General features: G+C 45.5%; 4 protein-coding genes across 11 annotated transcripts in view; 1 reads left to right on the top strand and 3 right to left on the bottom strand.

Annotated features, from left to right (window-relative positions):
- The window catches only part of zgc:112083, a 29,166-nt gene extending 27,048 nt beyond the window's left edge, over nt 1-2,118 (bottom strand). For 2 of the 4 annotated variants that reach the window (XR_006024436.1, XM_042066999.1), the window contains exons 1-4: nt 2,039-2,118; nt 1,424-1,598; nt 916-1,142; nt 589-700 (exon numbers count right to left, since the gene is read on the bottom strand). Coding sequence is in view for 3 of the 4 variants with exons in the window: in XM_042066999.1 (XP_041922933.1) it covers nt 589-700; nt 916-1,142; nt 1,424-1,598; nt 2,039-2,041 (517 nt within the window). In the remaining variant the exon portion in view is untranslated. Of the gene's footprint in view, nt 1-588; nt 701-915; nt 1,143-1,243; nt 1,401-1,423; nt 1,599-2,028 lie in introns of those variants that run through there. The other 2 variants (XM_042067000.1, XM_042067001.1) reach the window with 2 other exon arrangements.
- A 1,574-nt stretch (nt 2,119-3,692) lies between these two features.
- map6b (microtubule-associated protein 6b) lies at nt 3,693-11,981 on the bottom strand. Its single transcript, XM_042068154.1, has 3 exons — nt 10,891-11,981; nt 8,216-8,426; nt 3,693-6,046 (listed from the first exon to the last, which is right to left on the bottom strand). Exons 1-3 carry the CDS (start codon nt 11,592-11,594, stop codon nt 5,741-5,743), a joined length of 1,221 nt encoding a protein of 406 aa, XP_041924088.1. The 5' UTR covers nt 11,595-11,981; the 3' UTR covers nt 3,693-5,740.
- Nucleotides 11,982-12,207: 226 nt separating this feature from the next.
- On the top strand, nt 12,208-20,727 carry LOC121688519 (diacylglycerol O-acyltransferase 2-like). 3 transcript variants are annotated; one of them, XM_042068156.1, is made up of 8 exons: nt 12,208-12,297; nt 16,765-16,905; nt 17,189-17,296; nt 18,322-18,392; nt 18,713-18,917; nt 19,156-19,330; nt 19,450-19,652; nt 20,273-20,727. In XM_042068156.1, the coding sequence occupies exons 2-8, from the start codon at nt 16,842-16,844 to the stop codon at nt 20,425-20,427; spliced, it is 981 nt and encodes a 326-aa protein (XP_041924090.1). In that variant the 5' UTR covers nt 12,208-12,297; nt 16,765-16,841; the 3' UTR covers nt 20,428-20,727. The 3 variants fall into 3 exon arrangements, with proteins under 3 accessions (XP_041924090.1, XP_041924091.1, XP_041924089.1); XM_042068157.1 differs by lacking the exon at nt 12,208-12,297 and adding an exon at nt 14,616-14,725 and having other exon boundaries at nt 19,450-19,687; nt 20,273-20,392; XM_042068155.1 differs by lacking the exon at nt 12,208-12,297 and adding an exon at nt 14,617-14,725.
- Nucleotides 20,728-20,826: 99 nt separating this feature from the next.
- thap12b (THAP domain containing 12b) lies at nt 20,827-25,460 on the bottom strand. 3 transcript variants are annotated; one of them, XM_042068153.1, is made up of 6 exons: nt 24,780-24,865; nt 24,159-24,367; nt 23,943-24,063; nt 23,723-23,830; nt 23,592-23,628; nt 20,827-23,342 (listed from the first exon to the last, which is right to left on the bottom strand). In XM_042068153.1, the coding sequence occupies exons 3-6, from the start codon at nt 23,955-23,957 to the stop codon at nt 21,397-21,399; spliced, it is 2,106 nt and encodes a 701-aa protein (XP_041924087.1). In that variant the 5' UTR covers nt 23,958-24,063; nt 24,159-24,367; nt 24,780-24,865; the 3' UTR covers nt 20,827-21,396. The 3 variants fall into 3 exon arrangements, with proteins under 3 accessions (XP_041924087.1, XP_041924085.1, XP_041924084.1); XM_042068151.1 differs by lacking the exons at nt 24,159-24,367; nt 24,780-24,865 and adding an exon at nt 25,294-25,460; XM_042068150.1 differs by lacking the exon at nt 24,159-24,367 and having other exon boundaries at nt 24,780-25,172.
- Between the last annotated feature and the right edge of the window lie 49 nt (nt 25,461-25,509).

The raw sequence follows: 25,509 nt of genomic DNA, 5'->3' as shown, positions 1-25,509 counted from the left end.
TGCAAATTCATCTCTGAGAGTGCAGCCAGCCTAGCAACATGGAAGAAGCAGAAGTGCCCTTTGAGGCCAACCCCGGTCGTAAAGGAGGGACAGTAATGGGGAGGAGGAGGTGGGGGAAGAGGAGCACAGAGGAGAGATGTGAGAGAAGAGGAGTGGAGAAGTTAAAAGGTGAAAGGAGTGGAGACAAGACTAGGAGGAGAGGGGAAGAGATGAGAGGAGAAAGAAGATGAAAAGAGATAGGAGAGGTGAGCAGAGAGGAGAGGAGAGGAGACAGGAAAGGAGGAGAGGAGAGAAGATAGGAGATGAGAGAAGACAGGAAAGGAGGAGAGGAGAGGAGAGAAGATAGGAGATGAGAGAAGACAGGAAAGGAGGAGAGGAGAGAAGATAGGAAAGGAAAGGAGGAGAGGAGAGAAGAGAGGAGAGGAGAGAAGATAGGAAAGGAAAGGAGGAGAGGAGAGAAGATAGGAAAGGAAAGGAGGAGAGGAGAGAAGAGAGGAGAGGAGAGAAGATAGGAAAGGAAAGGAGGAGAGGAGAAAAGATAGGAGAGAAGATAGGAGAGGATGTGAAAAGAAGGAGAGGAAAGCACACCTTTCCAACTGCAGAAGAGCACCTGCTGGCGATCAGGTAAGGCACGCAGCTCAGTGCAGTGGGCATGCATATCCACATGTCGATAGAACCACTCAGCGTTGTTGAACGTGCTCTGTCAACAACAACAACAACAAAACAGATGAAAAACATATCTAAGCATAACAGCACAAAAAGAAAACGTTTAAAGGCAAAACCACAAACATGGCAGTGCCTGTGCACGGTTGTACATTACAATGATTGGTGTGTGTGTGTGTGTGTGTGTGTGTGTGTGTGTGTGTGTGTGTGTGTGTGTGTGTGTCTGTTTGTCTCTGTGTGTGAGATACTTACGTCACAGTGCTCCCACTCGCACACAAAGGCGTCTCCCAGCTCGGTGATGAGGTTGCTGCTGTTGAGCTCCTGGGTGCAGGTGGGCAGCTCTGGATGTGCCTGCAGCTGCTGCCGGCCCACGAACATCAGCTTGGCGTGAAACACGTGGAAGTGCGCGTGCACCGCCAACTCTTTGGCATTGCCCATAGCCACAAACTCACAGCCACGCCACAGGCACGGGTAGTCATCTGCACATGGGCACACACACACACACACACACTTACTTACTTAAAACACCCTGGTAGGTGAGTCCACAAAGCAGGTCTAGCTGAAAGCAACAAGTCTTAACTGGTTTGGTACAGCAGCCAGCAGGACGTTTTTGCTACTTTGTATCACATCGTTCAGGATTGCTCAGGATTGTCCTTCCCATCACAGTACCCAGCCAGCCAAAGTGGACATGCTGACCACGGGTCTCACATGAGATCACATACAACTAGACCACCAGCTGTAGAGTGTGGCGTCTTCTTACCGAGTTCGTCTAGGGTGTCTCCCTCGCTTACATGGTCCTTCAGGTGCTGAGACATGTGTTCGCTCAGGTCCTCCATCCTGGTGCCTTTAAAGGAGCAGGACCCCCACTCACACGCCACCACCATCTTAGACAGATCTTTTCGCCTGAGCTGATCTTTACGCTTGCCCATGGTGACCTGAACCACACAAAACCACGCAAACGATGTGACACAACTTCAGTACTGCAAATAAAAACAGTCGTCAGAAAACTGACTTTACCAGTAACAACTGTGATGGAGTATCCTACATGCCTTCATAACGAACCTAAACTGTCGAATAGCTATCTGACTCATCTCTCAGACAAATAGTTGAGCTATGACTGGTGGTGTAATCTTATAGATATGTTAGCTTGCAATAGCTTGTTAGCAAACATTAGCAACCTGAGCTGTTGACAAATGGTACCGTCAAGTCTTACATCATAGATTCATTGTTGTTTTACACTATTCATCTGAACAATTTATTCAACGACACATTTCTACAGAATTCAATATCCTCACTGGTATGTTATGTATACTACATAAAAATGCATATGTTTTAATCTATTTACTAATTTTAAGGAGCACTTACTCTCTCGTACCATAACAGTTGAGTTCTTCTTCTTCAGCAGACGTCATTTGGCGGGACTTGAAAAACTGTCTCTACTGCCCCCATGTGAGCTGACAGCCTGTAGTGCAAGGATCATCACAATTTTCAGGCTATGTTCCACCACTATGATGTAGGTCCATAAGTATTTGGACACTGGACAATGACACATTTTTGCCTCTTTACATCAAGTGTTTCCATTCATTTATTTTAAGTTGCACATGTCCAGTGTTATTATTAAGCAGATTTATTCGCCTGGAAGCCAGAGAAAAAACTGAGAACTGAAGTCCAATGGCATCATTTTACTTTTTATAATACATTTACGTACATCAATACTGTAAATCTGATTCCATCTTTTGACAGTAAAACTGCACCTTTAATCACAGTTCCCACAGGATGGCTTATCCTTCCTTTTCTTATCTCACCAGACTGATAGAGGACCAGCATGTGACGCTGGCCCCAGCCCCAGATGCCAAAGCCTACAGGCAGCTTAGACTCCACTTCCTCTATCTGGAAATACTCACCACCTTTAACACCTAAACATCCTCGACACTGTAACCTCCATGTTGTTAGTGGTGGTGTTCCATCCTCCCCATCCTCTCCAATCCCCAGTGGGTCCAGTCGGACTAAACGGAAGATCCAGAGGGTGACAGGCCATCCAGTTTTACGAGCCATATCATCAGTATCTCCATCACAACTGTCATGTTTAAGTGTTTTGTTGTTTTTATTTTATGGTTTTAAAACACTAAAACAAACAATATTTCCCATCCCATGCAGTGCAAGTTTCCCTCATACCTTACATGAACCCGTGGACTTGGGTCTCATCCCTGGTTCTGAGCCCCAGTATCTACCAGTGCTCAATCCTCTGTCAGCGTAACATCCAGCAGGCCCACCTCTCTATGGGCCCATTTAATATTTAATGCAGCACACTAAACACAAGGACCAGAGAGGCATGAATAATTCACTCCATTTGGCAAGGATGAATGAGCTCCCGATGCCATCTCTTAAGGTACAGGCCCCACTCCACACTCAGGGTTCTCAGAGTTCTAATGCAAACTCCTGGTTCTGACAAAGGCATAATTTGATTTTTTAATAATTTGATTTTGCCTGGACTTAAAATCCGCAAAAAGATTATGCAAAGAATCAATGTATTTCATTTTAAAAACCTTGAATACGTTATTTGAACCTCGAATTACATTATTTGGCCCAGATTTTAAACAATGTACACACAAGGAGCCAACATTCTAACAAGATCAGCAAATCAAATGTTCACAGCTCACATCATTCCCCTGTGAAAATGAGTGAGCATAACACTGTCTAGACATCCAATGAGACACCCAGGGCTTTTAGATGAACAAAGAGGGGAGTCTTATTGGTGGAGACAGAGGCCAGACTAGGATTAAAAATCAGACAATCCATCAGAGCATGTGTAATATGTCTACATATTTGATAAAGAGTTAAAAATTCAACACACAAGTACAGTTCTGCTGCTTTACGTGCCCAACACCAAACATATTTCAGATTCAGGGTGACGCTAAGAAATAACATTTGTTAATGACTTTAATATGTATATTATTTGTAAAGTAGCCTACCACAAGACCTTTTACGTTTAATAAAAGTGAGCGACAAAGGAATGAATGCAAAGGATACCATATGCACAGCTTTCACAATGTTTTAATCGTTTCATCCATAGCAAGCTGAAAACACAAGCAAGGTACAGCAAACCAGTGAGTATTGAAGCTTCCCAGGCCTTTAACTCTCCACGTACTTCCTGTTTCTCACACCTCACCACTCAAACAGCACATGTGTGGTAGCACCAGTGGAGGGGAGGGGGGTTGGTCAGCACATCATGAGGAAAGCAGAGAGGCACGGAGCAGCTGGGACAACAGGTGTGGCCCAGGTTAGGGCCGGATCACAGCCGGGTCAGCTGCTCTCTGGCATGATGGCCTTAAGCTGTATGACGACAGCACAAGACTCTGACCCTGCAAAGCATGGTGGGAAGGTGGAGACAGAGGGGGTGGGCGGGGGTCAGAGAAGGCAGTCGGTGGTGGGTCATCTCTAATAGCAGCAGGTTCTGACCAGAACTGGACTGGGGCGGTTCCGATCCAGCTGCTATCGTGAAGTGGTCCTGTGTGTGACCCACCAGGAAACAGCACCAAGGACTAGGGGGCGGAGCTAAGCAAGCTGACAGAGAAAGAACACATGTTGCCATGGAGATAGAGCATTCACATCCACTCTCTCACCTCAAACAGACACACTCTGACATTCATATGGGTAGGGTTGGGGGAGGGGGGTGAAGTTGGGAGGTATTGTGATTCATTTCCTAATTTCCTCCTCAAATCAGATTTCACCAGATGGCTACACCCATGCAGAGATGAGCTAAGTGATCTCGAGGTATTATGGGATGTCTGGAAGCAGATTTATCCAAAGTATAGAAACATAGATATCCATACAGCTCAAGATACAACACATTTTAAAGAGAGTCAATGCCTCGGTTTGGCTCTCACTCAAGACTAACATGATTTTAAATGGATTTGGATCGCTTTAGCACTGAAATGCTCATCTATGTGACAGTGGCATAAATTTGGAGTGTTTTCTATTGAGCACTAACCACTTTGAAAGCTCAAACATCCAAGATGGCAGCCGACTTTGAAATGCTGCTGGCCCAGGTTCAGGAAGGGGCCGGTGTGGTTCTTATGATCCAGGGCCAGCTAGGATTCAGAGTCAGGACCAGCCTGGGATGGACGAGGCGAAATCGAGTTTGCTGAAGTGAGGCTGCTTTTCCTATCATAATATAATATATCAAGTAAGCATGCAGTTAAAAAGATTAACTAGATTATCATATAAATAATTACAGCAGGGTCTACTGGCGGAATGGTGAGAACTGGCATACCTAAGGAGCCCTAACTGTTGTTTTGGTGGTAAGTCTAGTAAAGAGTGGACCTTAAAGAGGCCTTAGTGGTCTGACTGTTTCTGTGGTGTGTGACTCACGTCAATGTGACTTATCTGGTGACTGTTTCAGTGATATGCTAAGGTGGTACCAAACAGTAGCCAATTCTGTTAGAGTGACCGAAGTGAATTTGTAGTGTGAGAAATCCAGACGCAGAGCTACCCTATCCTCTCTAATGTGGGGGACGAGTGTGGACTCGGTCTCCTGCGAGACCGGACTAACTCTCCAGTCCTGACGCGCCCCGGGTCTTTTTAAATCTCTACAGAACGTCTCCAATAGGGAAGGAGCTCTCCGAGCACGAGCTCAGAGGCAGACAGTGATCCAGGGACGCAGACAGATATGGACAGACAGGAAGAGAATGAGCAGAGCAGTGGCAGAGATGCACAGAGACATACGCACACACTTAGTATGGCTAATGCACTGGTATGGGGGCCTGAAGAGGACAATCAGAGTGACAGACGGCAGGACTGGCTCTGCCCAGATGCTAGAGGAGAGAGAGGTAAGGAGAGGAGAGGAGAAGAGAGAGGAGAGGAGAAGAGAGAGGAGAGGAAAGGAGAGGAGAGGAGAAGAGCTAAGAGGAGGGAAAGGAGAGTAGAGAGGAGAGGAGAGAAGAGGAGAGGCGGGGGGGGGGGGGGGGTTAACTGGCAGACGAGGGCAGGAGAGCTCAGAGGTGGGCAGAAGAACTCCCTCTGTCCCACCACAGCATCACCTGACCCCCCACATCAGTGTGTGAAAAGTGCGGTGGCATCACTCCTTGCCCTCGTTGGCCAGTCTGTTGATCATCTCTTTGCTCTGTTTGCTGACCGTGGCAGCGGTGGGGGTGGTGGTGGGGGTGGTGGTGGTGGTGGGGGCAGTGACGGGGTCGGACTGGAGGCTGGTCACAGAGCTCTTCTTCTTGGTCGTCTGGATCCCATCCTTGCCCTTCTCCTTCTCCTTCTCCTTGTCTTTATCCTTGTCCTTCTGCTTGTCTTTGGCCTTTCTCACCTGTTTGCTGTGGCTGGTGGATGTGGTGCTCTTTTTGGGTTTGGACTGCTGGGTGCCGGACTTCTCCACCTGGCCGGGAGGTAAAGCCCATTGTGGGTCAGTCAGAAGAGGCCCGCACTCAAGCTCAGGTCCCCGCTGGGCTTCAGGTAAGCTGTCCCACCATCAGCGGGGCAAATGATTGGTGGTCAAACTGCTTGTCTGAAGTCTAGCTAGGACCAGGTAGCCAGGCCTCTAGAGGCGGTAAGACACACTTCATTACATACTTGCTAGCACTACATGGGATGGGGAAGATAAATATAGAGATGCAGTATCCCTCCTTGTATATGAAATTTCTTTCAATACAAAAGTGGATTTTCTGTTAGTAGTCTGGAAAAGTTAACAGAGAAAGGGTGAGCTTTGGAGTCCTATACATAGTGCCAATCCCAGGCTCTATTTCAGCAAACGCAACACAAATGACACCACACAAACTTGGACCACATCACCAACAGCAGCAGATTACTTTAGTTAAACAACTGAAATCCATCGTGCCTGACAGGACACATGCTAAGTTGTGAGATGATAAACATCACACTTCCAACGTGAAAAGGTCAGAAGTCCTATATTCACAAGCACAAGTGACCTAGTTTAACTCTGTAAAAGCTCTTCTTTGTCATTACTATCGCACACTTCATATACATGTTGTTTTAATTTTTATATGCGACCGTGGCACATAGTTCTAACAGTCTTTTGTCCTTGAGCTCTAGAGGACACTTTTTATCTGTCATTTGTGCTGTTTTGCTGCAGAGTGACCACAGGGCCCTTTAGGTTATAAGGCTGCATGCAGAACAATGCATCGCATTCGTCTGTGTGAGACAATGGAGTATATAGACCTCCAGGGAGTGACTATACAACAAGACCTTTCGCCCAGACTTCAATCCTTCCTTCCCAGTGTGTGTGTGTGTGTGTGTGTGTGTGTGTGTGCCTCTTCAAGAGACCAGCAGGGTGTATGAGTGGGGTGGACAGGGGCAGCGTGCATCTCGGCTCATGTGATGTCATGTTCAAGATGGACAAACAAAAAACAGCACACCTGTACTCAACTTCAGGTCGAAATAAGGATGTAAGGATGCCAGAGTGACCGGTGGTGGTGGCCATCTCACCAGAGCAAGAGAGTCCAAAGTAATCAAGTGATGAAAGCATGATCTAATATACTAAAATGTAAATGCACATTCTAAAACACCCAAAATAATCATCCAAAGATGTGCATGGGTGGGGTGTCAAGCATGTGGCTTTGGAGAGGGTGCTATGCGGGGTGTATGTGGACCTCAGAGTCTTGCGGAAGGATTGCCTGCGGTCTTGTGTGAGTGTGTGTGTGTGCTCCTGGTGGTGAGGTCCCATCCTGCTGACTGAGTGTGCGGTTAGCGTGAACAAGGCCCAGCCCTTCTCCATGCTCCACACACACACGCACACACACACACACACACACACACAACACACACCTGACTAGAGCAGGTCTAGAACAGAGCTGCTGTCACTGTCAGAACCGTCCTATAAGAGTGAGAGAGGGAGGGGCTCCATCAACACAGAACACACACAAGCATCCAGCTCTCTTCCTCTGGAGGAAGAGTCAAGCGCCATCTACTGGTCCATTAGCAGTATAGCACCTTAGAGCTAGTGCTACATGCCCAATATGACTCATTAGATTCTCTACTGCTCTTTTGCTCTTGTTAAAAAAGCTTTATGAAAAGGGCAGAATGAGAGTTTCACATGTTCTACACCTCAATGGTTCCATGCCTTTGGGGGCTTGGGGCAGTTAAGCACTCTGCATTACGTCCTTTATGAACTGGACTTGGGGCAGTTAAGCACTCTGTATTATGTCCTTATGAACTGGACATCTACTCTACAGGCATACGGATGTGCTGATATTACACGGCTGCCTCTTAACTACTTTGCTTCATGGTGCATCTTTCAACTTGCAGCTGGATGCCATACATTACTGTTAGGGTCAATACATTACACAGAGCAAATAGCAAGTCTGCAAAATACCTGTGCCTGTTTAAACTAGTGGAAGACTGAAACTTATTTAAAGTTTAAGTTTAATATCTCAGATTAATAATAATACAGTTCAAAACCATTAGAGGGGAGAAACCAGATCTATCTTAAAATCTCAGATTAATAATCTCTGTGGTCCCTGTGTCTGCTGAGGGATGCAGTTTGGCCTCCATGCAGCAGGAGTCAGTGTTGGCTGCAGGGGTGCTTTACCTTGGCGGAGTCCTTCCTGGGCTCATTGTAGAGGCTGCGTATCCGGCGGCGGTCCAGCTGCTTGTTGTCCTGCGGCACTCCCTGCTCCCCCCTGAAGGTGGCGCTGTAGCTGGTCTCCAGGCTGGCCTTCTCCGTGGTGGCCATCTTGTACTGGGACTTGGCTCGGATGGGCCTCACCGGCTTCACGTCAGTGTAGGCCTTGAACTCCGTCCTGAAACACCACACAGGTCACAAAGGTCACACACACACACACACACACACACACACACACACACACACACACACACACACACACACACACACACAGTGTAATCTCAAGACACCAAAGAGATCACACACCAACCCACACACACCCCCACTGGCCACAGTATAGCCTTAAACTCAATCCTGAAATACCACAGAGGTTACACAGACATACATCATTGACCACAGTGTAGCCTTAAACATTACAGAGATCATACACACACAAACACATACACACACACACACACACACACACACACACACACACACACACACATACACACACACACACACACACACACACACCATCACTGCAGCCTACACAGCACTGCTCACACTGCTCCTGCTGAGGCCTGTTCTTCCTCCTGATCGTCCTCCTCCTCCGCCTCCTCTTCCCTCCTCCTTTCTTCCTCCTCCTCTTCCTCTCACTCCTCCTCCTCCTCTAACTCCTGCTCCTCCTCCTCTAACTCCTGCTCCTCCTCTTCCTCTAACTGCTGCTCCTCCTCCTCTCACTCCTGCCTGACATCAGCTGCGCTTCCTGATAAGCGATTAGAGCTCTAATCACGTCCATCTCACTCAGGTGGTCACGCCATTCCTGGATGACTTGCACCGAGAGAAACTAAAGCCAGGAGGCGTGGTACCACCAGGAGCAGAGTTTCTGTGTGTGTGTCCATCTGTGTGTGTGTGTGTGTGTGTGTGTGTGTGTGTATCTGTGTGGGCCTCATAATCACACACTCATGTATTACACTACTGGGTTGGGTCACACACACCCCACCCTGCTGTTCTAGGGTGCATTGCTGCACAACCCCCACTGTTAAATAATAAGAGACATAGTGAACATTTTGAACACATTCCCTCTCTCTCTCTCTCTCTCTCTCTCTATCTCGTTGGTTACCATGGCAGTTGCTCGATAGCACTTTTGGAAAAAGCAGTCCAGAAAAATTGTGCTGTGGTTTTAATGCTGAGCTGAAATAGGGGTATGTGCTCTAGTCCAAATCAGTGTGGGCTTCACCACCATAGACATTTATATGTCTATGTGCTTCAGTCCATCTGTCCTCTGCTGAGGGGAACTCTGGGATAGAGGAGGACCACAGCTCAGACGTGACTCATCAGATTCTGCACAGGAGCCCTGAGAGCTAACAAACACTGTGCCTATTCAGAGCCCAGTCTCAGCACACATACACACACGCACACACACGCAAGCATGCACATCTCAAAATCTTATGATCACACACACAGACACATATCCTTGAATTTCCCCTCGGGGATCAATAAAGTATTTATCTATCTATCTATCTATCTATCTATCTATCTATATCCCTGTACATGTTAGGCAAGCACCCAGCTGACTAGCTAAGATTTAGTGTGCGTGCGTGCGTGTGTGCGTGTGAGTGAGTGTGTGTATGAGGCCTGAGGCTGAGGTGGTCACACACAAACACACACACACACACACACCTGGCAGCTCAGCAGAGCTCCACTAACCCCCCTGACCTTGTCCTGACCCCAGAGGCCCTTGTGATGACAGAGGAGAAGAGAATGGAGGAGAAGAGAAGAGAAGAGAAGAGAAGAGAAGAGAAGAGAAGAGAAGAGAAGAAGAGAGCAATGCAGAGCAGAGCAGAAGAGAGGAGAGGACAGGAGAGAAGAGAAGAGAAGAGAAGAGAAGAGAAGAGAAGAGAAGAGAAGAGAAGAGAAGAGAAGAAGAGAGCAATGCAGAGCAGAGCAGAAGAGAGGAGAGGACAGGAGAGAAGAGAAGAGAAGAGAAGAGAAGAGAAGAGAAGAGAAGAGAAGAGAGGAGAGGAGAGGAGGGATGTCTCCGACGCTGGATGCATACACTTGTTTCTCTCCCGACCCCCTCCTCAGCCCTCATCCCACCGCCTGCCTGATGGGTATTTGATTCTGTAACATGATAAGGGAGGACAAAGCGGGGGTGGGAGTGTGTGTGTGTGTGTATGTGTGTGTGTGTGTGTGTGTGTGTGTGTGTGTGTGTATATACTGTATATGTGTGTGTGTGTGTGTGTTTTTGTGGGTGGGTGGGGAATCGATCCTGCTGCAGCTGTGTATCTCTGGTCATATCAGTTTGGAGGGAGGAGAGGAGGATCAGCCGTGTCCAGACGCTAACCAGGCCTGCAGCTGAGATGCATGTGCATCTGGGTTAGTGAGACCAGACTGGGATAAGGTGATATTAGATGAATGAGCCATATTCACAGATACACGCCAATGTTTGAGTGAGGTTCTTTATGAAGAAACATACAAATACACATACACACACACACACACACACATAATTGCGAGCACACACACACAAACATACACATACACACGCACACACACACCACGCACACACACACACACACACACACACACACACACACACACACACACACACGTGTGTGCACAAACACAAACACATACACACACACATACTCAATCACCTGTAGGAGCTTCCGTCCTGTTTGATCTGTCTGTTGAGTGCATCTGCAGCAGCCCTGCCTTTCCCCTCAGGTGCTTTCCCCTCTGGAGCCTTTTCCTCTGGCTCCTGCTTACTACTCTTCTCTGCCTCTGTCTCCTTCTTCACCACTTTCTTCTCCTTCTCCTTGGGTTTCTCCTTCTCCTGCTGTTTCTCCTCAATCTCGCATTTCTCCACGCCTGTGTCCACCTCCACTACAGCCTTCTCTTTAGCAGAGGGCACTGCGCTGTCTGAGGCAGACTTCGTAGGGCTAGCTTTGGGGATCCAGGGGTGGTCGCCCTTCTTGGGGATGGGCCATGGCTTGTAATCCTTTTGGTACTGAGATTCGTTGTTGAAAGGGGCCTCTGAAGGGTGGTACTGGTTGCGGGGCTTGCAGCTTCGCTCCGGGCGCACCACCTTCCAAGCCTTAAAGTCCTGACGCATCACGGACGAGCTCGAGCCTTCATCACCCAATGCGGCACTCTTCGGTGCTGACTCCTGCTCGCCAACGGGAGCCTGCGTCTCTATGGCGACTGACCGGTCTCGAGGTTGCCGCTGCGGGTGCACATGCTGCACTTCGGCCACATCGGAGTATTTCGTAAAGACCAAAGGCACCGCAATGTCTGCTTTATCTAACTCACTCCAGAAGCGGTTAATGCAGCAAGCCCTTGTGATACAGGGCCATGCCATGATTGCTTAGAGCAATGGGAGAATCACTTAGCAGACTTTGCTACGACCGCACTAGGCTATTGAATAGCACAATCCCTCTGGTAGATCTCACGTTATAAATGAATATTGCTTGCCCAGCACTCTTCTGGTTCGTCTCTGGTATTGTGTTCTTTGCCTCAAAGACTCGATCTCATTTCTACAAGATAGAACAATGCCCGCGTTGTGTGCGTTGAGTCTGAATAAATTACCGGGCTCCTGGTTGTATCGTAGCTCTGAATTGACTCACCGATTTTGCAATTTCTCCGATTTGGAGACTGGTGTGGCGTGACCGCACCCCGTTTGGTCGGACTCGGATGATGCTGAGACTACTTGGCACATCGGGCATCACCTGCATCCGGCCAGCATCCGCCAGAGCAGAGCAGCGGAGGCGACGCCCCTCACTTAACCCTTTGTGGTGGTGGATAGGCTACTTATCAGCGGTGCGTCAAATCTCTTCTCAAAGCTGCGCCCTTATTGACGCTTTACGTCTGACAAAAGGCGAACGTTTTATTCGATGCTGCAGGCTTCTCTGTGAGATGTATAGACAACACGTACAGTATGTTTTTCAGGCTGTTAAGAAGTAATAGGTATAGGTCTGCTCAACGCCACTAATTGACCAGCAGTCTTGAGTTCCACCTAGCGGCCCTTGCTGAAATAGTCTAGTCACTTCACTGCAAGAGACCAGGTAAGATCAACTATGATGAATCCACTCAAGGCTGTTATCTTGTAGCTACAATTAAGTAGGCTAAAAAACATAAACATGGTGAAAGAGGAGATGTACTGTGTGAAGGTGTAATCAATGGGTGGGGTGCAGCTCTCAGCATGTTCACTATGCAGTGAAGGTTGTGCTAACAGACACAATGTATGCTATGTGGATCTCTGCTTATTATTGAACAGGAACACAGCAACGTCTCTCAGGATGGAGAAAAAATAGTATATATACTTATACTTAATATTCCAAGATCAGTGAGTCACTCATGAAAAAATCAATGAAAACTAAAAAGTGCAGTGTCAGTTTTGTTTCTGGTGCCTTAAAGGTGCCATGTGTAATGTCCACCATAAAATCAATTCATACTCCACATTCCATAAGATGGGGGCAGTATATCTCCAGAAAGTGAGATGGTCTACCCTAGAGTAACAACCGGGAAACGTGTCTTGCAGTTTGGCTGGTGGTTATGTTACCCACATACCGCCTTCCATGGCCGAAACTGGTATTATGACACCTGTCGGGCTGTGGCTTGTAATTTAGCATGCTGATTCAGGTTGATATCTCTGCAGCATTGTCATTTTTTAATGACATCATCGCCCTTATTTCTTCTCATTCTTTTGATGCGTGTAGCTCATTTTTTGGATATTTTTACCTCAATTCTTACACATGGAACCTTTAATAAGATATCAATAAGTGAGGTAGGCTACACAGTCTATGTACATTAGGCCATTCGTTTTTTGTTTGTTTTCAAAACAAATAGGATCATTTAAAAAAATCCTTTTTTGTTTGTAATTATGAAAACTGAATACACAAATTATAAAATGTAACCTACAATCAAATAGCAATCAAATGACAATGAACTCAACGCAAAGTCTTTAATATTCATCCATCCATTATAACCTTGTACACCCTTGAGCAAAGTAGGCCTGGACCCCTGACCCCAGATTATTAAGTGTGTAAGTAGTCTTTGGCGCTGCCACCGAGTTTTTCCAGTGTTTTGATATGTTTGGCGATGTCTTTGATCTTAGAACCCATTCTGAAATTGACCTTTGACCTTGTGAACTTGGATACCCAACCAGTCCTTGTAGCCTACAAGGTGATTAACTGTGGATAGTTTGATGAAGCCACTTGGGAGATATAGCACAAACACTATATTACGTGTGACCTTGACCTTTGACCCGACAACTTTGAGTGCTTAATCAGCCATGTTAGCAAAGATCCTTGATGTTCCTCTTTAACCCTCCTTTATATGTAATGAAGATATTCATCATTGTGCGATATGTGATAAAGATCTTTTAACCTTGTTTGGAGATTTGGGCTCTAGTTCAAAGGCTCAAACAGAATATGAGACCAAACAATAGAGTACAAGTCTGCACAATGCGACCCAAACCACTGACCATCTGTACATCTTCAATTAAGACAGGCAGTTCCCTCAGAGTCCTGCCCTTACAGGCAATATTGACACATGGCCTCACCATTCCAGTAAACTCGGAAAAAAGTAACATACTTTGCTTTCTCGTATTTGTTTTTAAAATGAAAAAAAATAATGACCAATGTAAACAGGCCCTACATTTGAATAATAGTTGTTTAAGTTGTTTAATATAATCAAGAGTGTGTAGTCAGGCCTAGCTTGTAGGCCTTCCGTACTGTAATGTGGCCTATCTATTCACACGCTGACCATGAAATAAAATAAAATTATCTTAACCACTTTGTAGTGTTTTTATATTATGCCAGCTTATAAAGTTTGTTGACCTTCCGTCATAAGATACATTCATTCATTCATTCAATCTTTATTTATTCTCGGAGGTTCATTGAGGGTAGTCCTCATTTTCAGTGAAGCCGAGATTACACAGTAATAATGGAATAACAAGAGATATAGTATAATAATTGTGGAAAATAAAACAAAATAAAACAAATAATAAGATAACCTACATGCCATTATAAAGGAGGAAGGGAAATAAAAATACAGAAAATATTAATAATAAAATAATAACAATAATAAAATAACATTTACATAAAACAGGTACAATTTGACATAGGAAGGTTTGTGATTACAGATTTGAATTGATTTTAGGAAAGTAGAGAGTTCATTTTTATGTTACATTGGAGATTATTCCAGGAAGTAGGGGCACCATAACAAAAGGTCGACTTTCCCAACTCAGTGTGGATACGAGGAACCTTAAGCATCAAACAGTCATTTGACCATAGATAAGATTGATACTAGAAACTCATGTTTCTGGCAGTCAGAAACCAAGGTCAGCATCTGTGTAGTGAAATATGTAGTGCGGTTTGTCCTTCCTACACTATGAATCAGACCTACAACTCGCTCACTAACAGGATTCCGCTATCTAGGATTCGGTCCCAGCTATGGATTCTTCCTGGTCAAAGGTTCTCGACTGGAGAGGTAGATTCATTCTTTTAGCACCACAATAATACTAATACTTTATTTAACACAGTTTATAGAGATTCTGAGCATCACACTAATACTATCACACTTTAATTCAGAGATTCCGAGCACCTTAATGTCACAGAAGTGTGTGTACTGTGCCTATGTAGGTGAGTGTTGGGCAAGCATCATGAACAGACCCTCTCTGTATATTAATAATAATAATGATAATAATAATAATAAGCTTTATTTATATAGCACATTTCATACACAGAATGCAGCTCAAAGTGCTTTACATTTGAACATTTAACACAATTGAAGAGAAGAAAATAATAATAATAATAATAATAATAATACATTTTGAGGCTAAGGCAGCAAGTTGTTGAGGTTGTAGGCTTTGCTAACAAATGCTTCTGCCCTGTTGACTGTATGACTGCCAGCTCTACTGTACACAATCATATGTGTACAGGCAGTCCCAGAAAGGTAATAGTAATAACAATAATAATAATAATAATAATAATAATAATAATACATTTTGTTTGTAGAGCGCTTTATCATATACTTAAAGCACTGAACATTGTAGAGTAAAATAGGGAGGCAAGACAAGATTAAAGGTAAAAGGTAAGGAAAAGTAAAATTAAATAAAAATTAGGGAAACTTAAAAGAATACAGGCAATTGCAAGTGTGGAAATAACAGACATATGCCAATTCAATTCAAAAGTAAGTAAAAAGCAATTAAATAGAAAATAAAAAAGGGCCAGAATAGGGTTAAAGATTAAAAGCTTTCCTAAACAAGTGGGTTTTGAGGACAGACTTGAAGCTGTCGACACTAGCAGCAGATCGAGGGGGAGAAGGCTCTGTCACCCATGGAACGGAGTCTGGTTTGGGATAGTGAGGAGACCATGATCAGAGGTATGGCGTAATGTAACTACGCGAGCAAAGTTCAGAGCAACCCCCTGAACTGGTGGATCTATATGTTCTGGAGGTGAGGTGTGGGAGGGGAACGTGTGCTTGTGGCATGTGCCTGGACCTCGGGCCATCGGGGCTAGACAAACCTCCTGTCCCTGTGAGTTGCGTCCGCTTTGATGGTGCACATATGCAGCTCATATCGGAAGGATGGAGGCCAAAAGCTCTGAGTACTTCAGCACGCTGCAAGGTAGAATCTTCTCATAAACCTCTCTCAGGGATCCTAAAAGTGCTAATGAGAACTTTATCATATTTGACTTTTCAGGGGTTCAATTTAAGTGAATTGTGTGTATGTTGTATTGGAACACATATTTTTATATGGTGTACTGGTAATATGTTTATTTATATTTGTTTAGCTGTTGCTTGATTGGACAGAACATACTTACTCAGTGAGGTTTTGGTCAATCAGCATGTGCTAAGGAATCTTATTCCTCTAGTCCTTTTCTTTATTCTTCTAGTCATTTAATTCTTCATTGGTGTGAAACAGTAAGAACCTAGCTTGTAAATATATGTCTAGATGGGAGTACAGTGTACTTTGAACTGTTGAGGAGCTTAATATCCGATTTCTGCTAAGAAACTTAGAATGGATTTATAACATTTATTCAGTAGATGCAGTTTTCATTGGATCATTTTGAAGGTCACTTGGGCGTAACTCGAGGAAATCCCAAACCCAGCAGGGCTTAGATGCACTCTGCTTATAAAACCAGACTATGAACTAAATCATGGTGAACGCAGGGAATGCACACTGTGCTGTGGTACAGACAGACGTCCCGAGGGCCTGATTGGTGCTGGGGATGCCAGAATGCACACTAAGAGATGGGGTTGGGGTCGTAAGTCTGACCAGTCCAGTCCTGGTGGAGTCTGGCTGTCTGTGTGTCTGTCTCTCTCTCTGCCTGCCTGCCTTTGTGTCTGTCTATCTGTGTGTGTGTGTGTCTCTCTTGTATCTGTGTGTCTCCACTGTCTGTGTGTCACCTGACTGGACATTTCCTGTCTGCTGTTTTAATTTGCTCAGTGAGATGAGTTTGCAGAATTGAAGCATGTGAAGTCTGCTGTTGGGGCTCACCTCTCTCTCTCTTTCTGTGCTGCTGCAGGTGTGGGGACCAGTGTTGGGTCCAGTGTCCTCGCTGCCGTCAGACACCTACCCTCCGTCCGATGGCTGTCCAGCGCCATGGAAGCCAAGCTCCTCCAGAGGCTGGCAGTCGTACAGTACATCCTATCTTTCCTCTTCATGGGTGAGTCAAGGATCAAAGCTAAAAGTCATCTATACGGTCTGTTCACGAGACTAATCCAGGGAACACATTCTTAGTTTTTTATTCTCGTTCTTTGTGGTTTAAATTAAATGATCATCTAAACTTAAAGGCTTTTGTACTTGGAGCATATGCATAGGCAATTCATAGCTATAATCCAGACATACACTTTTTTAATGATGTATGCTGTTATAAACAGAATCCCGGTATCTCTCTCTCTGTGTGTGTGTGTGTGTGTGTGTGTGTGTGTGTGTGTGTGTGAATGTAGGTCCTGCATGTATAATTCTGCTGATGTACCTGCTCTACACATCCTGTTGGTGGGTCACAGCTCTGTACTGTCTGTGGTTGGCACACGACTGGAACACACATAAACAAGGCAAGCTCATAGAAACACACACACACACACACACACACACACACAAGCTCATAGCTCATACTAGTTCAGGGGCCTCATTTATAAAAGTGTTGCGTAGAAACCATCCTTCATTTGATCTTAGATCATTTCTGAAATGTTCGTACGCGTGATTCAGAGAAAACGAACGTCCGCACAAAAAAAAAAACATGTGTACACCACTCACATTTCAGATGTGCCCATTATAAATCACAAATGAACGTCAACTTGTGTGCAGCCGGATTGTCTCCGCCTTGTAAACACCCCCCCATCAATATCATTAGCATATGCTTTGATGAAATCAATGGCCTAAAAGCTGTAGCCTATCTAAAATGATATATTGAAAACATTGTATAGCCTATGCTATCTGATGTTAACAAGCCTATGTGTATGCGTCAGTTTGAATAGCTTAACTAATGTTTTTTCCAAGCAAAACTTATGCATTCATGTCCATTGTCCTGCTTTCATTTCTTTTGCTTATGTGAATATTATGATAATCAACATTTAGTATTTGGCTATACCTTATTTAGTAATTGAAGGAAGACCTCTACAGCTAATCCTGTACGCAGGGATGGGCACAAATACATCAAAATGTATTTCCAAATAAAATACCAAATACCCAACTTAAAAATGTATCAAAATAAGCTACAAAATACAGCAGCCAAAAAATGTATCAAAATAAAATACTGTATTTTTGCATTTCCAAAAACTTTCTTCCTACACAGCTTTTCCTCATAGTTATCAGGACTCCTCACTCTAGGCCTCTCCTCATTAACTTCCGTCATACATACCACTCACCTATGGAACTGTTATGGTTTTATGGAATATGTCAGCCATTCTATGTCCATGTATAATATCTACTGGTGTGCATGCATTGTTCTCCAGAGTTTAACACATTGTACTGAAAACAAATTCCACTAGCCAGCCTTGGTCTTGTGGCTATTAAACTCTCTCTCTCTCTCTCACTCTATCTATCTATCTATCTATCTACTTATGAATTGCCATGTCAGCTGGTAGGAGATCTGAGTGGGTAAGAAACTGGCCCGTGTGGACGTACTTCAAGGACTACTTCCCCATTCGAGTGAGCACTGGGAAACTCTCTCTCTCTTTCTCTCTCTCTCTCTCTCTCTCACACACACACACACACACACACTGACTGGCTCCATATCCATCCACGCACTACACAGACATTAACACATTTAACTGTTTTTCGTCTGTTAATTATTAATGTACATTATTTCAATTACAATATCTGTTATCAAGTGAGTTATTTTAATATATATATATATATATATATATATATATATATATATATATATATATATATATATGTATACACATACATGTATATATATATATATATTTAATATATTAATATAATATTCAACATTGCTTTTTCAGCTCATCAAAACACATGATTTACCTCCAAACAAGAATTACATTTTTGGCTACCACCCACATGGAATTTTTTGTTTTGGAGCATTCTGCAACTTTGCCACTGAGGCCAACATGTTTTCCGAAAAATATCCCGGGATAACCCCGTACGTGGCCACTCTGTCTGGAAATTTCCTCCTGCCTGTAGCCCGCGAGTACTTAATGTCTGCTGGTAAGATTACCTCGCATTTAACGTTACAAGTTGTTCCCACCACAGTGAGCTGCTTTATTTGTTAGAAGTAAATCATCTAACCTAGATGATACAACTTATTTTGGTTGCAAAGTGACATTTTAAAATAGGTAATCTCTAGTTGTTTTGGGGATATACCTGTCTTTTATGTGACTGCTCATTTCTTATGTCACTCTTTAATGGAGGACATGACTGCTCTGTCATTCCCACTCTATCGCAGGTGTTTGTCCCGTCACCCACGACACCATTGACTTCCTCCTCTCTCGGAACGGCACAGGAAACGCGGTCATCATCGCTGTGGGAGGTGCCGCGGAATCCCTCAACAGCAGTCCAGGGGAGAACCACATCACCCTGAGGAACCGTAAGGGTTTTGTGCGGAAGGCCCTGAAGCACGGGTACGCTGCTGAGGCTCTCTCATCCGAGTCCCCACGGGCCACCGGCTGAAGCAGGTGTCCTTGACAGTGACCTTGAGAGTGTGTCGACTCAAGTGTAACTTTGTTGCCTTTCTGCGCAGGGCGGCCTTGGTGCCAGTCTTCTCCTTCGGCGAGAATGAGACGTACCAGCAGGTGATGTTTGCGGACGGCTCCGTGTGCCAGCGTGTCCAGAAGCGTCTGCAGAAGGCCCTGGGCTTCGCGCTCTGTCTGATCCGAGGCTGCAGGCTGCTCTCCGCAGACCCCTGGGGACTCATGCCCTTCCCCAAAGCTATCACCTCCGTGGGTGAGACAAGACTCCCTCCTTATCTATCTATCTAGGTATGAGTACACAGTAGAGCCATTTAGCAGACACTCTTATCTAGAGCCACTTCCAGTGAACTAACTAGAGGGACAGGACCGGAAGCAACCAAGGGTTTAATGCTTTGGTCAGAGGACACAGTGGTGGTGGCTCCTGGGATTGAACTCACAACCCTTTGGAGTATAGAGTATGATTATAGTATGAGTTACTAAAGGTTATGAGTATAGTATGGGAATGGGTTAAGGTCACATGATGTAGGAATTCCCCTTTTTACTGGATACCCATTTAGCGGTAAAGGGGTACTCAATTAATCTTAGACTGATTAAAAAAGGTCATGCTTCTACCCGCGATGTTATCAGATGTTCCGGGCATGCATTGGCAATGTCAGAGACTCTCCTCAAGAGTGTCATCAAAATTAGTTTGAAGCTGTTATTTTAATGTAAAAAAACAATAATGTACTTTTGGAGGAATGGATGATCACTGTGAGCGGTATATGACTATATAGAGCATGAGTATAGCGGATGGGTTAAAGAGTGGCTGAATGGCTGATTACTGTGAGCTACGTAGTGTCACTGATAATGTCACTGATGCGTCCTTTTACCCAGTGGGAGAGCCCATCAGTGTCCCGCAGGTCAGCGAGCCCAGTGCCGAGGAGGTGGACCGGTACCATGCCCTCTACATGGCCGCTGTGCAACACCTGTTTGAGAAGGAGAAGACCCGCTTCGGCCTGAAAAAGAGAGACAAGTTGCACATACATTAACAATCTGCCGACCAGCGCCCCAGCATCACCGCTCAGACCGACCTTTGACCCCAGACTGGTGTCCAGTGGGACCATTTACCTCTAAGTAGCCTTCATCTGTACGACAAGGGAGGACAGCACAATAGCTACTAAACCTTTATCCCTTCTGCACCATTGTTCTGCTAACTGTAGCCTGTTCAACAGAACAATGACATCTGTTCATATCATTGTAATATAGAAACATTGTTTATTGGTGTCATGGTTAAATTTTTCTGAAGTGCTTAAATGTTTCTTTTGTAAATAAAGTATCTCTCAGACTGCTCTGCTTTTGTTTAATATCTCATTGTGCTGATTAAATTAATTTAAATCATATGGAAATTAATCCCATGTCAAATCTTTCAAGAGGAAAACCAGTAATTTTATGGCAAATGAAATATAATTTATAGTGAAACATCAGAATACACAGAAGTCAGCCTGTCTGTTTTTTCTCTGAAAGCAAACTGCAACCTTTGCTTCTTGACCTGTGAAAACATCCCATTTTCAAGCCAGCCAATCAAAATAGCAGTCGCTTCCTCATTGATAGCTAAAGGCAGCCAATCCATATGCCAACCTTTGTTTTAAAAGCAGTCAATAAACCTCAGCAGATTACAGTAGACTACAGAAGGTTTAGGGACTAAGGGTCACATAACATAATCACATAAGGGTCAATCACATACTTGGAATACCCCTGTTACCACAGATGCATTAAACAAATAAACAATCAGCACCTCTCATGTTTACAATTGTGGCACATTTCCAAGTAGTTTACTGTCACAGGGGTCATTCATCGTTACCAAAAAACTTAAATTACAATTACTTCAACTGATACAAACAAGTTTTTATATAAGCAAAGTTTTTTTTAATCAAAACAAAAGCATCTGTCATTGTACATTCTCTTTAAATACTTTGGTTCTGTCGTGTCCTGATCACAGTGTGTTGTTAAAAGCTGTGTTATTCAGCGAGTGTGTCACTTTCACTGTGGTCATCCTCCGAGAGCTGTTTTGTGTACTGTTCCACCATCTGGTCCAGATCGGTGACGAGGTGGTAGTTTATGTGAAGCAGGGCCATGCTTGGGCACCTGCAGTCCACAGGTGTGTGCTCCAGGTGCGCCTGCAGCCGCTGCTGGGCTGTCTGGCGCGAGCCATGCTCCAGCCTCAGCACAGGCAGAGTGGACAGAACCTTGAGGAAGGCGTTGACGTTGGGGAAGAACTTGACGTCGGACAGCTGCAGCGTCTCGTGGATGGTGGCGGGGAGGCGGACCTCCTTGCCGCGGTGCTTCCACTTGATCCTCCAGCAGTGCAGCTCGGCGGGCAACGTGTCCGGGTTGGGCAAGTCGCCACGGTAACCGTGCGCGTGGCTCTCCTCTGACGTGTTGAACTTCATCTGGCCCATGACGGCCGGCACCAGTGACAGACACTTCAGCGCTTTGAGGTGGTTCTCTGAGAAGATATCCTTCACTTCCTGCGTGATGAACTGCATGATGGGAAGGGTGAGGTACTCCTTGAAGTACGCCTCCGGCTGCATCTCCCCAACGTCAGCAGACGGCTTCCTCAGCAGGACGACACGGGGAACACACACCGTGATGCCCATCGTAGCGGCCAGATTCACAGCCTCCTCAAACCAGAACTCATGGTACACCTCAATGTTGTCCATCACCTCGTTGAGAGAGTGTAACACCGCTGTCAGGCTGTTGGCAGCAAAGAACACGTCCAGTGTCTCGCCTTGCAGGTTTTTACCGAAAGCTCTCGTGAACGAGAGGGTGTTCTTCAGGATCACCAGTGTCACCACAAACTCAAAGTCGGAGAGCACCTCGGAGATGAAGAAGGCGCTACTGGTGACCCTGTCGCTGCACATCCTCTCTTCGTTCTCATAGAGGCTGTCCATGCAGAGCATCAGTGGCTCCATCAGCTCCACGGCCACCTCAAACAGGTTGTGCATATCGCTCCAGCAGCACCGGCACGCCTGCCGCAGGCTCTCTGCCTTCTCTGGGCTCCCCTGGAACAGGATGCCAATGACCCGGTCCATCTCGTCCTGCAGCGTCGGCGTGGAGCGCAGGAAGGCGTGCACCTTCCCAAGCGTGGCCATGACCGTCTGGACGGCAGCGAGTGGAACGCAGTTGGCCAGGTGAACGTTGAGGGCACAGGAGGACTGTGGCGTGTGCACGGCCATGGGGTACTTATCGGAGAGTCTGCTGGCCACAGTTTTGATGTGTCCGGCGAAGGTGCCGGAGCTGGCGTGTGCCTGACCACGGCAGTGTTCCATGCTGAGCCCCCAGTGTTCCGTCACCAGCGCCTCCAGGCGCTCCGCCAAGCCGGTCGGCTCTGCGTCGGCCTCCAGCAGCACCAGCTCCACCAGCTCCTCCCGCAGCGCGCTGGCCTGGTCCACGAAGCGCAAGAACACGGGCAGCCGCGCGCCGCCGGGGAACTCCACCAGGTCGTCCGTCACCAGGGAGAAGAAGGAGGCGTCCCGCACCTCCTGCAGGAGGTTCTGTTGCACGCTGCGTGCGCAGAACTCCAGCAGACGCTGCTGCTCCTCCGTGGAACAGTAATCCACGTTCACGGCCGCGCCCTCGAAACGCCCCCGCAGCACCTCGTCACCCGCACTCAGCCGCGCCTCCAGCAGCGCCTGGAAGTTACTCGGGACGAATGCCGCATCCTCCTCCTCCCCTTCCTCCTCCTTTCGCTCCTCCTCCCCTTCCTCCTCCTGGCGGCGGATGGAGGTCCGCAGGGGGATATTCTGCCTCCCCATCAGCAGAACTGTCTCCAGCAGGGACTTGATGTACTCCTGCTGCTCCCTCTGCTCTGGCGTCAACTGGGGGGCCTCCACCCCGGCCTCCACCTCCTCCACCACACCCCCTTTATCCTTCTTAGAGTGCAGTTGTTCAATGGAGGACTCCACTGGGAGAGAAGAACACAGGGATTTCAGCGCACACATTGACATGTATTATAATTATAAACTGTCAAAATTATTTCATATGAACAAGACAGAGCCAAGGACAACACATTATGAATGCATATTTTGATACTCAGTATATCCAAGTAGATCAGCCATGACCTAGTATTAGATTCCTGGGAAGGGAGTGAGGACTTCAAATGCATCTGTAGTAAAATAGTACAACCAGTAATACAGACAGACATCGCACTCACGTCTTCTCTCTTTGATTTTTCGAATATCCTCTTCTGTCTGAAACCAAAGCACAGAGGTCATAGTTATTTCTACAGAGCTCACATGTGAAAGGATAAGTCAGTGGTGGGGTGGCGTTTGGAAATTCAAGTACCAGCTCTTTGATGCGTTTGCGATGTCTGCTGTGTGGATTGTTCAGGTGGCTGGTTAAGTCGAATATGGTTGGAATGGCAGTCTCTCTCAACACCGTCCTGTAAGGGCTCTAAACCAGACAGCCAGACTGGAAGTTAAGGCACTCAGTGTCGTCAGTACATCTCTTAGTGGTAATAACGCTGTGGAGTGTAAAGTAGTCAATAAGGCATTTAAACTCTTACTGTTTTGCATATCATCGCTGGTTCAAAGTGCTTTGCACACAGCCGGTAATGTTTGTTCAACTGGTCGGATGTTTTGGTCTCCAGGTCAGCACGGCGACAATTCTCCACCCACAGTCGGCATCTGCACCAGAAAGCAGTGGACAAGACTCACATTACTTGTGAGAAAGTGGAGGGTGATCAAACCTGACCCAAGTCCAACCCAACATATTGACTCACATGGCAAATGTTAAGATGGTACTGATTTGGGAAGGACGTTCTCATCAGTGTTTGTATAGATCTAATAATGATTAAGGGTGGACACTGAACAGCAACATATCTGCACAGCAATGGACTGACATTACATGCCGCCATGAAGTGTCATCAAATGACAAGTTCCAGAGGACCTGTCAAGGAATGTGAATATTGGGCACCCCTAGTCAAAATTCCTGTGAACAAATAATCTCGCTTTAACTTTCTGCCGTTTGGAGATCAGTTCATTTTCTACTCATTTAATTATTCAGAACAACATATTTTGACCAGGGATATCCAAACTGTGAATGGCTAGCTAATATGATACAGTGTAAGGTGTGCGCCTGTCATACTGTAAACAAGTTTAGCTGAAGTTGACATTTTCAAACAGTAGCTTCAGTACTTCAGCTCCAAAGATGTCAAGACACCGCGCACTGTGGCAAGCTAAAATGTAAAATTAACTAACGTCAATGACATCAATTCAAGGATATCCTAGCTAAGTTGATGTCATGTTTCGGCTAAAGTATAATGTGTCTACCATGTATCCATTACGCCTAGTTACACAACAATTATGTCAAACCAACGAAAATGTAGCACAGGAATAGCTACCTCTCAGGATCTCTTGGAAACCTGAAGAATGCCAAGTTGGATTGGGTGCTCTTTCTTGTGCAGTTCGGGGCCGCGCAAAAATTCGGCATTGTGAATAGCTTATTTAGCCGAGTAGCTAGTTGAACCTAGCTAGGTTGCTATGATTTATTAACCACTTTTGTGACAATTACCGTTTTGGGTCGGGCACCTAACAGGCAAACTATGAGGTTTGTAATTCAAACAGTATCTTGCCAATTTCTATGTGAGCATATCACTAATCCCACCGAAAAAGTGCATGAATAAAGGCGAGCTTAACCCAGCAACAACAGACAAGCGTTGGTCTCTTTTCCCATAATGCATTTCTCAAATTCTCGGTCCTACATTCAGTTGAATCAACAGAGGATGAGAGCAGTTACAAGATGCATAAATAGCGAATATTTAACCTCCTACGTGTTAAGTGTTAGTTTTTCTAAATACTGCACTTTGAAAGAGCGAAAGTCGACTAACTAACTACCGGAAAACCGGTATTACTCACTTGTGAGTGGTAAGATGTCAAGGCGCAAAGCACGTTATCTATGATTTAGCCTATATGGATGTAGCCAGCTTTAGCTAGCCAAAGTTAGCAAGGAAGGTGTTTGTATTTCAGATGTCACTTCACGTTATTTTCATCACAGCAGTTAATATTATCACGTGCAACCTTCAGATTTTACGCACAACGTTAAATTCATGATCATTTTAAAATGGTAAATTA

Source organism: Alosa sapidissima, chromosome 17 (assembly GCF_018492685.1).
Source record: "Alosa sapidissima isolate fAloSap1 chromosome 17, fAloSap1.pri, whole genome shotgun sequence".
NCBI lineage: Eukaryota > Metazoa > Chordata > Actinopteri > Clupeiformes > Clupeidae > Alosa > Alosa sapidissima.
Note: the sequence above shows the minus strand (reverse complement) of the source record. Positions and strands in the feature narration are given on the sequence as shown.